This window comes from Marmota flaviventris, chromosome X (assembly GCF_047511675.1).
Source record: "Marmota flaviventris isolate mMarFla1 chromosome X, mMarFla1.hap1, whole genome shotgun sequence".
NCBI lineage: Eukaryota > Metazoa > Chordata > Mammalia > Rodentia > Sciuridae > Marmota > Marmota flaviventris.
In genome coordinates, this window is record NC_092518.1 from 135,118,675 (window position 1) to 135,131,262 (window position 12,588).

General features: G+C 35.5%; 1 protein-coding gene across 4 annotated transcripts in view; it reads right to left on the bottom strand.

Annotated features, from left to right (window-relative positions):
• The window catches only part of Tmlhe (trimethyllysine hydroxylase, epsilon), a 72,477-nt gene that overhangs the window by 21,986 nt on the left and 37,903 nt on the right, over nucleotides 1-12,588 (bottom strand). For all 4 annotated transcript variants that reach the window (XM_071606830.1, XM_071606829.1, XM_034635433.2 and 1 more), the window contains one exon: nucleotides 11,624-11,805. In XM_071606830.1, the coding sequence (XP_071462931.1) occupies nucleotides 11,624-11,804 (181 nt within the window). In that variant the 5' untranslated portion in view covers nucleotide 11,805. The remainder of the gene's footprint in view (nucleotides 1-11,623; nucleotides 11,806-12,588) is intronic.

Consider the following 12,588-nt stretch of genomic DNA (forward strand, 5'->3'; position numbering starts at 1 on the left):
CCTGAAGGATTTGAAGTAAACCTAAATGAAGACATGCAGTGCTCACAGATGGGCAATTTCAATAATGAAAAGAAATAAATTCTCCCATAAATTACAAGTAATTCTAATCCATATTCTAGTAGAAATTTTCATGTACTGAATGAGATAATTTCAAAATTCATATTGAGAAGTAACAAAGCAATAATTTTGAAAAAGGAGATTGGATGAGATACCAGATTATAAAACCAAAACTTTAGAAGTCTGATATCATTACAAAATAAATGCATAGATCAAAGGAATAGAATAGAATCCCAAAGTAGACTCACATATACATTAAAATATGATACATGAAAGAAGTGGCATTTTACAACAGTGGAATAATACCTTTACTGCTCACACTGACTTTCATTATATTATTATTTTCATTTGAAAGACAAGGAGATTAAAGGTTAGAGATGTTCAGTAACTTTTAAAATAATATAATAATTAAGTAGTACAGTTAGGACATGAACATAAGTTATTCAGCCTCATATACAACTACACTACTGTTTTTCAAATTATAGTCTTGGCACAGAGACAAACCCACATAAATACAGTTATCTCATACTACACAAAGGCACCAAAAACATACATTGGAGAAAATTGCTGGGAAAACTGGAAATCCATATGTAGCAAAATGAAATTAAACCCCTATCTCTCACCCTGCACAAAACTCAACTCAAAGTGGATCAAGGACCTAGGCACTAGAACAGAGACCCTGTGCATAAATAGAAGAAAAAGTAGGACCAAATCTTCATCATGTCAAATTAGGACATGACTTCCTTAACAAGATTCCTAAAGTGCAAGAAGTAAGATTAAGAATCAATAAATGGGATGGATTCAAACTAAAAAGATTCTTCTCAGCAAAGAAAACAATCAGTAACATGAAGGGAGAGCCTACAGAATGGGAGACAATACATATTTACCACATGCACCTCAGATAGAGCACTAATCTCTAGGATATATAAAGATCTCAAAAAACTTAACACCAAAAACCCCCAAATAACCCAATCAATAAATGGGCCAAAGAACTGAACAGACACTTCTCAGAAGATATAAAACTGATCAACAAATATATGAAAAAATGTTCATTATCTCTAGCAATTAGAGAAATGCAAATCAAAACTACTCAAAGATTTCATCTCACTCCTGTCAGAATGGCAATTATCAAGAATATAAGCAACAATAAGTGTTGGCAAGGATGCGGGGAAAAGGCACACTCATACATTGCTAGCAGGACTGCAAATTGATGCTACCACTTAGGAAAGCCGTATAAAGATACTTCAGAAAACTTGGGAATGGAACCAGTATTTGACCCAGCTATCCCACTCCTCAGTATATACCCAAAGGACTTACCTAAAAATATCATACTAGTAACGCAGCCACATCAATGTTTGTAGAAGCTAAACTGTGGAACCAACCCAGATGCCCTTCAGTAGATGAATGGGTAAAGAAACTGTGATATCAGCTTTAAAAGAGAATAAAATCATGGCATTTTCAGGTAAATGGATGGAGTTGGAGAATATCATGCTAAGTGAAGTAAAGCTAATCTCCTCAAATCAAAGGCTGAATGTTTTCTCTGATAAGTGGATGCTGATCCATAATGGCGGGGGGGGGGGGGGCATGGGAAAATGGAGCAACTTTGATTGGGCAAAGGGGAAGAAGGGACGGGGTTAGGGAATGGGAGTAGGAAAGATGGTGGAATGAGATGGATATTTTTACACTTCCAGAGAAATGTAGAGTTGTGCTGCAATTGTGTACAATGAATCAAAATGCATTCTGCTGTCTTATATATCTAATTAAAAGAAAGAAAGAAAGAAAGAGAAAGAAAGAATAAATTATAATTTTGGGAATCTGGAGATGTGGCTCCTGGAAAGTCAGGGTGAGAAGTCTGGCAAATTTTCTCCCCACAAAAAGCAATAATAAAACTGGACAAATCTGTGAAAACAATCATTGTAGGATTCTGGAAATTGTCCAAAGGCATACAATAAATTAATAAGCATTTATTATAGTACTAATATTTTGAGGAACTGTTCTCTGAATGACTGTAGTAATTTACATTCCCACCAACAATTCTTTCTCCATATCCTCACCAGCATTTGTTATCTCTTGTGTTTTTCATAATAGCTATCCTAATGGGTGTTAGTACTTCAGTGTAGTTTTGATTTGCATTTCCCTGGTGATTACTGATTTTGATAATCTTTTTATATGCCTGTTGGTCATTTGAATGCCTTTTTTGGGGAAATGTCTATTCAGATTCTTTGCACATGCTTTAATTGGGCTATATATTCTGTTGCAATGGAGTTGTGGTAAGTTTTTTATACATTGTGGATACTACCCCCTTATCTGATATGTGCTTTACAAATATTTTCCCCAGTATGTATGTTGCCTTTTTATTTTGATTTTTCTTTTTGTGCAGAAGCTTTTTAGTTTAATTACTCAAATTTACTTATTCCTGCTTTAAGAAAATTTTTTTTGACACCAGGGATTGAACCCAGAGATACTTAACCACTGAGTCACATCCCCAGCCCTTTTTATATTTTTTATTTTATTTTGAGACAGGGTCCCAGTAAGTTGCTTAGGACCTTGCTAAGTTGCTGAAGCTGGTTTTGAACTTGTGATCCTCTTGCCTCAGCCTCCCAAGTCTCTGGGATTACAGGCATGTGCCACAACATCCAGCCTTATTCTTGCTTTTGTAGTGTGAACTTTTGGTATGGTATTCAAAATATCATTTCCAAGGACAACATCAAGGAGCTTTCCCCCTACGTTTTCTTCTAGGAGTTTATAGCTTCAAGGTGTATGTTTAGGTCTTTTACCCATTTTGAGTTGATTTTTGTGTATAATGCAAGTTAAAGAGTCTTATTTCATTCTTTTGCATTCTGGGTATATATTTAAAGGAGATGAAATCACCACCTTGTAAAGATATCTGTATTTCCATGTTCATTGTAGCACTATTTACAATAGCAATGATATGGGAATGACTTAAGTGCTTGTTGATGGGCAAATGGGTAAAAAAATTGTGGAATATTTTTCAGCCATAAAAAGGAGATCCTGCCATTTGCTACAATATGATGAATCCGGAGGACATAATGCCAAGTAAAACAAGCTAGCACAGAAGGAAATATGTAATGATCTCACTTCTATGTGGAATATAAAAAAATAAAATATAGAGAGAATAAAACAGTGGTTAAGATGGGTGGAAGAAGGAAATGGGAGATGGATGACAAAGGATATAAAGTAGCAGGTAAGTATGATGAACAAGTCTAGAAATCTGTACAACATGAGGATTTAGCTAATAATAATGTATTGTATTTTGGAGTTTGCTAAATGAGTAGATTTTAGCTGCTCTTTCCACAGATACACATCGGTAACTATTTGACATGACCAGATATGCTAATTTACTTCAAATTGGTGACCTTTTAACTATCTATATGGATCTCATAATACGGATGTTACATACTTTAAATATACACATTAAAATTTATTTTTAGAGAAAGCATTTATTTGAGAAGAACCACTGAACCTTGGGTAAGAAGAGCGGGAATGTGGTATGTTTTAGCCTGGGGTGTTCCCACTCTGTATCCTAGCACTAACTCCATCAACAGCAGTTCTACAAGGACAGGCAATTCAAGAAAAATCAGTGGCTTTACTGCCAAAGGGATTAACTTGATTTGGAACAGAATGGAAAACAAACAAACAAACCATGCCCTGGATGTTGTTGAAAACAATCTGGGAAGGCATACTAGTTGAGGCAAGCAAAAAACTAGAAGAGGGGAAAATCTAACACGTGGATCAAGAGAATGAGACAACCATAAAAGACCTTGAACCAGCTTCCACACACCCTTGCTATTTGAAAGCATGTGTCCCCATGCAGGGCTGTGTGCACACTAAAGAGAGACTGGAAATGCTTCTATTTATCTACATGTCCCTGGGAGAAAATGAAGCTTTATACATGCACAAAGGAGATAATGGAGTAGCAGAAAGTAAAAACCAGGGCAGACTTGTAGACAGGATGAATTTTGAATGTGTGTCTCAATCTACACCTACAGCCGTTGGCAAATGGAGAGACATGATTGACTTAAGGTTTCTAAGCATGATTGCTAAGCCATAGTTGTCTGGCCACTAAGCTATTGAAAGAATTCTCAATCTCAGCATTGCGAATATCAAGGCCAGATAATTTTTTTTTTATCACAGGGCACCACCCTGTGCATCATAGACTGCTTAGTAGAATCCCTGATTTCTATCCACTAGATGTCAGTAGCATCTTCCTCTCCATTTTTGACAACCAAAATGTCTATACATTGCCAACAGTTCCCTGTGGGAAGGATGGAGAAAATCATATCGAGCTAAGAAACACTGATTTATGAAGACCCCAGAAAAAGACCCAGGAAGTTACAGTTAAAACTAAAAAGTAAAAATTAAACCTGGATAAGAGATCAGTTACTACACACTGCCGGAGATGCAGACTCCACAGAATTATTCCAGGCAAGTCAGTAAACAAATAAAAACATAGCAATAATCTCCTTAAGGAGGTCAGAACTCAGTTGCTACAAGCACTTACAGTTGCTACACATTATGTGTGTATGTGTGTGTTGTAGCAACATACACACAGAAGTAAGACTGATGGGCAGAAAAAAAATGTAGGAAACACAAACTCTCTTGAGAATAATATTACACAAAATTGCTTAAGTAAGGCATACAGATAAAAGGCAAATTATTGCCTTTGGAAAATGCCTTTCTTTTCTAACAGCTTTGGGCTTTATAGGAGATATGTAGAGTAGTGGACCATTGGGGCATCATCTCTTGGTTATGGACTAACGGTTGGTCTTTGAGTCACTTTGTCTGTGATGATACTTATACCTTATAAAGGCATCTGTGCCTTCTAGATATATCTTAATTGCATGCTTAAAAATCTCAATATTGAAGTTAATTGAGGTTCTGTCCACTGCTGTTATGGAATAGGATTATTTATTTTATGGGGTCCTAAAGTTGGAATTCTTGACCTAGTGTCCAAGTGAGAATGATAGGCAAAATTGTGTGTGTGTAATGGTTAATATTTGAGTCAACATGCCTGGGCCAGGTTCTCAGGTATCTGGATAAACATTAATTCTGAGTATGTCTGTAAATGTGTTTCTAGAAGTGATTAGTATTTGATTCAATACTTTACTCTCACAAAGAGTGCCCTCCCTAATGTGGATAGTCATTATACAATGAAATGAGGGTCTGAACAGAATTTTAAAAGGCAGAGGAAGGGAGAATTCTCCCTTTTCTGTCTGTTTGATTTGAGACATTGTTCTCCTGATCTTAGCTTACACCACTGGTTCTGATTCTCAGGCCTTCGGACTGAACTAAAACCATATCACCAGCTTTCCTGGGTCTCTAGTTTGCAAATGGAAGACTGTGATACTTCTTAGCCTCCATAACTGAGTGAGCCAATTATATACAACTATCTCTGTTTATATATTCTCAATTGGTTCTGTTCTGTTTCTCTGTAGAACCTTGCCTAACATGAAAATTGGTATCGAGAAGTAGGGTGCTACTATAACAATTACCTAATGTGAAAGTGTCTGTAGAACTGGGTAATAGGTGAGGCTGAATGACTATAGAAGTACATACTAGAAAATGCCCAAATTACCAAAGTTATTCTAGAGATGGCTCAGAAAGGAAAAATAGAAGAGCTGGAGAGAAAATCTCCATTTTCTTAGAGAATATGTAAATAAACATAAACAATGTTGACAGCATGGAAGCTAAAGGTCATTCTAATGAGGTCTCAGAAAAGAGGAACATGCTATTTATTGGACAATACAGAAAAAAATGATCCCCCCCTTTTTTTTTTTGGTACTGGGGATTGAACTCAGGGGCACTCGACCACTGAGCCACATCCCCAGCCCTATTTTGTATTTTATTTAGAGACAGGGTCTCACTGAGTTGCTTAGGGCCTTGCGGAGGCTGGCTTTGAACTCATGATCCTCCTGCCTCAGCCTCCCAAGTCACTGAGATTACAAGCATGCTCCATCGTGCCTGGCTAAATGATCCTTTTAAAAAAAATTTTTTTTTTTAATTGTAGTTGGACACAATACCTTTATTTATTTATTTATTTATTTTTATGTGGTGCCGAGAATTGAACCTAGAGCCTCGCACATGCTAGGCGAGTGGTCTACCGTTGAGCCACAACCCCAGCCTCCTAAATGATCCTTTTTATGAAGAGAAAAAAACTTAGCTGAATTGTTGTGGAAGGCAGAGGTTTAAAGCAACAAAATTGGATATTTAGCTGAGGATATTTCTAAGCAAAGCATTAAAGAAGCAGTTGGTTCCTTCTGACTGCTTACAGTAAAACAGAAAATGAGACAAATGAGTAGAAGAAAAAATCGTTAAGAAAAAGGAAACAGAACTTAAATATTTGGAAAATTCTAAGCTCAGCCATATTGCAAAGAATGGGAAAGCATGTTTTGAAGAATATTAATGGTAATGGCCTATCCACCATTTTATAAAGAATTAAGTGCATTCTTTGCAATGTGGATAAGCTAGTTTTTTAAAAATGTTGAATCATCCTTGCATTCCTAGGACAGACTGTACCTGGTCTTGATGTATTATTGTTGGATTCAATTGGTTAATATTCTGACAAGGATTTTTGTGTGTATGTTGATAAATACCAGCCTGTAGTTTCATTTTCTTTCACTGTCTTTTTTTAAAAAAATTATTTATTCTTATTTGTTATACATGACAGGAGAATGCATTTCAATCCATATTATACATATAGAGCACAATTTTTCATGTCTCTGGTTGTACACAAAGTAGAGTCACACCATTTGTGGCTTCATACGTGTACTTGGGATAATGATGTCCATCTCATTCCACCATCTTTCCTACCACCATGCCCCCTCCTTCCCTTCCCTCCCCTTTGCCCTATCCAAAGTTCCTCCATTCCGCCTATGCTCCCCCCCATTATAGATTAGCATCCACTTATCAGAGAAAACATCTGGCCTTTGGTTTTTTTGGGATTAGCCTACTTCATTTACTATAATATTTTCCAAATCTATCCATTTACTTGCAAATGCCATGATTTTATTCTCTTTTAATGCTGAATATTATTTCATTGTGTATATATACCACAGTTTCTTTATCCATTTATCTACCAAAGGGCATATAGTTTGGTTGTACAATTTAGCTATTGTGAATTGTGCTGCTGTGAACATTGATGTGGCTGCGTCACTGTAACATGCTGTTTTTAAGTCCTTTGGATATAGACGGAGGAGTGGGATAGCTGGGTCAAATGGTGGTTCCATTCCATTTCCAAGGAATTTCTATACTGCTTTCCAGATTGGTTGCACCAATTTGCAGTCCCACCAGCAGTGTATGAGTGTCATTCACTGTCTTGTCTGGATTTTATTAGGGTAATGATGGTAAAATAAAACAAGTCATTTATTTTATTTTCTGGAAGAGAATGTATAGAATGAGTGATATTTCTTCCTTAAATGTTTGCCAATGAAACCATCTGAGTCTGATTTTCCATTTCTTGAATATTTTGAGTACTAATTCAATCTGAAATATATATAGCACTTTTCAAGTTATTTATTTCTCCTAAAATAAGTTTTGATAGTTTGTGTGTTTTATAGCACACTATTCTGAGCTCATTTAATCTTAATCATCTCCTTTAAAGATCCTATTTCAACCAATACAGTCTTATGGGAAGGTTAGGGCTTCAACATATAAATTTTCTGGTGACACAATTCAGTCCACTTTGTAGTGTCTTTGGAGGAAGTGATCCCTTTAAGCTGACAAATTTGTGAGCATAGAATTTTTTGTAGTATTCGCTTTACTATAGTTTTAATGTCCTTAGGATCAATGGTGAACATTCTTAATGTTGATAATTTGTTTTTTCTTCCTTCTTTCCTTGGTTAACCTGGCTAGAGGTTTATCAATTTTATTGATTTCTTTCAAATAAATTTGTGTTGCGTTCATTTATTTTCTTGTTTTATTTTTTCTGTTTTTAATGTCATTGATTCTTGGTCTAATTTTCATCATTCCATTCCTTCTCTTTGCTTTAAATTAATTTGCTCTTCCTTATCTTGTTTCCTAAGATAGTAGCTTAGGTCATTCATTTCAGCCATTTCTCTTTTCTTATAAGTGCATTTATTACCACACATCTCCTTCTAACTGCTGGTTCAGTTGCTTCCTACAAATTTCGGTAAGTTGTATATTCATTTTCATTTAGTTCAAAATATTTTATTATTCCTTGAGACTGTTTACTCATGTGTTATTTAGAAGCTTATAGCTTGATTTCCAAATATTTGGGACATTTCTATTTTTCTGTTATTGATTTCTAGGTTGACTACATTGTGGTTAGAGTACATACTCTATATGTTTTTAGATTCTTTAAATTTTTCTGGGCTTTGTTTTCTGACTTAGAATGTGGCAAACCTGGGCTGGGGTTGTGGCTCAGTGGTAGAGTGCTTGCCTAGCATGTGTGAAGCACTGGGTTCAATTCTCAGCATCACATATAAATAAATAATAAATAAAAAATAATAACTAAAAGTATTTAAAAAAAAGAATGTGGCAAACCTTAGTGGATATTTCATGTGCACTTCAGAACAATATGTATTCTGCTGTTGTTGGATGGATTGTTCTATAAATGTCAGTTAGGTCAAGTTGGCTGACAGTGCTGTTCAGGTTATCTTACTCCTACTGATTTTCTACCTGCTTAATTTATCAGTTACTGAGAAAGAAGGGAATTCTCTAACTACAATTGTGTTTTTTTTTTTATTTCTATGATTTTTTTGCTTCATTATTTTGATGGTCTGTTTTCAGGTTCTACATGTTCTCTTGGAGATGTGACCCCTTTATTGCTATGTAATGTGCCTCTTTATCCTAAATAATCTTCTTTGTTAAGATTGCTTTATCTCAAGTTAATATGACTATTACTATTTTTTTTGTCAGCCTTTGCATGGCATTTCTGTCTTCCATCCCTTAACTTTTTTTGTGTGTGTGATATGTGGGGATTGAACTTAGGGATGCTTTACCACTGAGCTACATACCTATCCCTTTTTATTTTTTACTTTGAGACAGAGTCTTGCTAAGTTGCTCAGGCTGGCCTTGAACTTGCAGTCCTCCTACCTCAGCCTCCTAAGTAGCTGGGATTACAGGTATATACCACTGCACCTGTCTTCTCCATCTCTAGTTTTCCCATTGTATGTTCTCAGCGCCTTTGTCAAAAATCAATTGACCATGAATGTGTAGGTATTCTTGTAGGCTCTCTGTTTCATTGGCCATTGTGTCTGTTTTTACAACAATATCATACTGTTTTGATTACTGTAGCTTTGCAATGTATTTTGAAATTAGGTAATATGATATCTCTAGATTTGTCTTGCTTGTCAAGATTGCTTTGGCTATTAGGTGAGTTAGGTTGAAAGCTTTTCCTCTAAGATCAGAAATAATAAAAGGATACTTCCTCCTATCATTTCTATTCAAGAGTAATCAAGCAAGAAAAAAAAATCATGACTTTATACAGAAACCCAGAAAGACTCCACCAAAATGATAGAACTAATAAGGGATTCAGTGAGGTTGCAGGATACTAAATCAACATACAAAAATCAGTAGCTTTTCTATATATCAATCATGAATTTGCTGAGAAAGAAATCATGAAAGCAATCTTATCCAAAATTGCCACAAAAATAAAATACTTATGAATAAATTTAAACAATGAAGTCAAAGATCTGTACACATAAACTATATAACATTTATGAAAGAAATTGAAGAAGACAGAAATAAATGCAAAGATACCCTGGTTCATAGACTTTAAAAATATTGTTAAAATGTCCATAGTACCCAAAGTGATCTTCAGATTCAATACAGTTCCTTTCAAAATCCATTGACATTCTTCCCAGAAATAGAAAACATCCTAAAATCCTGATTGATAATTTCAACAGCAGTGTCACATGTAAGACTTGTTCTGATGTTGCTTTGTCTGTTCCAAATGTGTTATTTCTGACCTTAGCATGGTTTGTAATTCTGTAATTACTAAAAGTCAGTTATGCTGTTTAAATAGTAGATACTGAGATAAATAGGACATTATCACGAGTTTATTAATCTGGTGAGGAGTCGGGCTGTGTTTGCCACTTGTTTTCTCTATTGTTACCAGAGGATGAAATTCATCTAGTGATCCTATTTTCTTCTGCCCTCTTGGTTTTGGCCCTTCCGTTTGTGCTACAGCTCAGACATAATTTGTCTATTGAAGATCTCCTTGCTGTATTTCACTGTTATTTTAACTAGAGGCTTATTAGTTTGTGGTAGTCTGTGGAGAAGGAAAATATTCTGTAATCTTTGGATTAAGTTTCAGTCTTTAGGGTGTACAGTGGGCCTGCACTTCGGGAGCAAAGCATTTGATAAATATTTTTTTCTATCTTCCAGGGTGGTTTGGATTGAACTATAACCCCAAGAAATGTATGTTGAAGTTCTAAATCCGATACTTGTGAACATGACTTTATTTGGAAATATTGATAGTCCATTACTTACATTGGTCTGACTTATGACTTTTTGATATGATGATGGTAGAAAAGGTATATGCATTCAACAGAAACTATTTTTTTTAATTTTAATTTTAAGTATTTTCCTGGCATAGCTATATGTGGTACAATACTCTCTCAATGCTGGTTATACCTTCCCATCAGTCACAGGATCATAACAGGAAACAGTAATACTCTTCAGTGTGCTGCAAGTAGATATTATTTATAGTAGGTTATATGTATTAAATTCATTTCAATTTATGATGTTTTCAACTTATGATAGGTTTATCAGAATGTGACCCTATTGTAAATCAAAGAGCATCTATAGTGTTGTTGTAGATCTAATCAACTTAAAATGCAGTCACAATGGATTAAGGTGGGCTCTAAATCCAATGACTGGTTTTCTAAATAAGGAGAGAGATTTGAAGACATGGAAGAGAAAATATGGAGATAAAGGCAGAGATGAAATGATGCTGCCACAAGCAAAGCAATGTGAAGAATTGCTGGCAACTAAGATAAACTAGAAAGGGATAAAGAAGGATTCTTTCCTAGAGCCTTTATACGTAGTACAGCACCACCAACACCTCACTTTAATATTTATCACCTCCAGAACTGTGAGAGAAAAAAACTTCTGTTGTTTTAAAGCACTCCCTTTGTGTAATTTGTTGCAACAGCCCTAGGAAACTGTTCACTGGTGAAGCCCCCACCCCATACCTAATACTATCTGTGGATGTAACATTTCTAGTCTGTCTTTAAGACCCTTTCCCCTGTATTATATTAAGGCTTTGTTTTTCCTTTGGCCATATAGGGAGATAGTGTTTGGCTGGAGCAGGGCAGAGTTCCCTACCCTTAGGTGGGTTGGGGTTTCACTGTTTCTCTGTGATATTTTTGTCCTACTTGCAACTTCCACGATAATCTTGGAAATCAATGTGTATAAGTCCCTTCAAATCTACAGAAAATATTTTCAGACCACACAAAAAATATCTGGCATTGTACAACAAAATGAATATACTAACTCTACTGAACTGTACGATTAAATGGTTAGTATGGTATATGTTATTTTTTATCACACTTTCAAAAAAGTGTCCCCAAACATATCTTACCAAAATGATCTTCAAGTTGCTGCCAAACACAATTCAGAGATTTGGAGGCTGTATGGTGCCAATGGATGGCTACTGGAAATAAACTTTTGAAATTAGGCTGTTGAAGGGCTTGACATGTCATTCCTCCCTTCAGCAAATTCTGGAGCCTGCTTTGTAGGTGGGACAACCTGTGGTACCACATCCTAGAAGATTGGATAATAACAAGAGAGTTTTAGTAACAACATAAAATAACTTTTACAAGGCCACAGGAATAACAGTATGGATATGACTATGGAAAAAAATCAATTTAATAATCTCAACTACAGATTAGACAAAAGAGAAATTCTGAAATGCACAGTATCTTAAAAATAATTAATTTGGCCTGTGGAAAAGAGGGAGGAAGCCATGTAACTGCAGAAAGTCTGTGTGGTTCCTGATGTGAAACTTCCTGATGGTCCCAGAAATATAGAGTAAAATAAACTCAAAATGATTATTTTGAGTGGATTTGTGTGTATATGTATGGATGCTTGTGTGTATATATTGCTGATGAATGCACTGAATTTCATTTTGATGTGGGGGTGAAACTAATCACATACAGGAATGTCACAGCTAAAGACAACAGAATTTACTAATGACTTAGAAGTGTTCTGAAACAACAGGCTATTAAGTTGGGGGCTAATGTTAAATTTATTGAGATTCTGTGTGTGAGAACAAGGTAGACAGTAGTGAAAGGCCCTTGCTGATATTTGCTTCCATTTATTTTCTCCAATGTCTCTTGTTTTTCAACCTCCTACCAATAGGTATCATCTAAAACAGACAATATGGTGGATATGAGGTAGACTGCAGATCTCAACTTCTTTGCAGATTGGAATCAAAGCAGTGAGAAAACACCTGGTCAGAGAGGTGGATGGAAATGCACTGATTCACAACATCTGAAGGTCAGAGATTTGAAGGGACTAAGAAATTAGTTACTGGAACAGAAAACA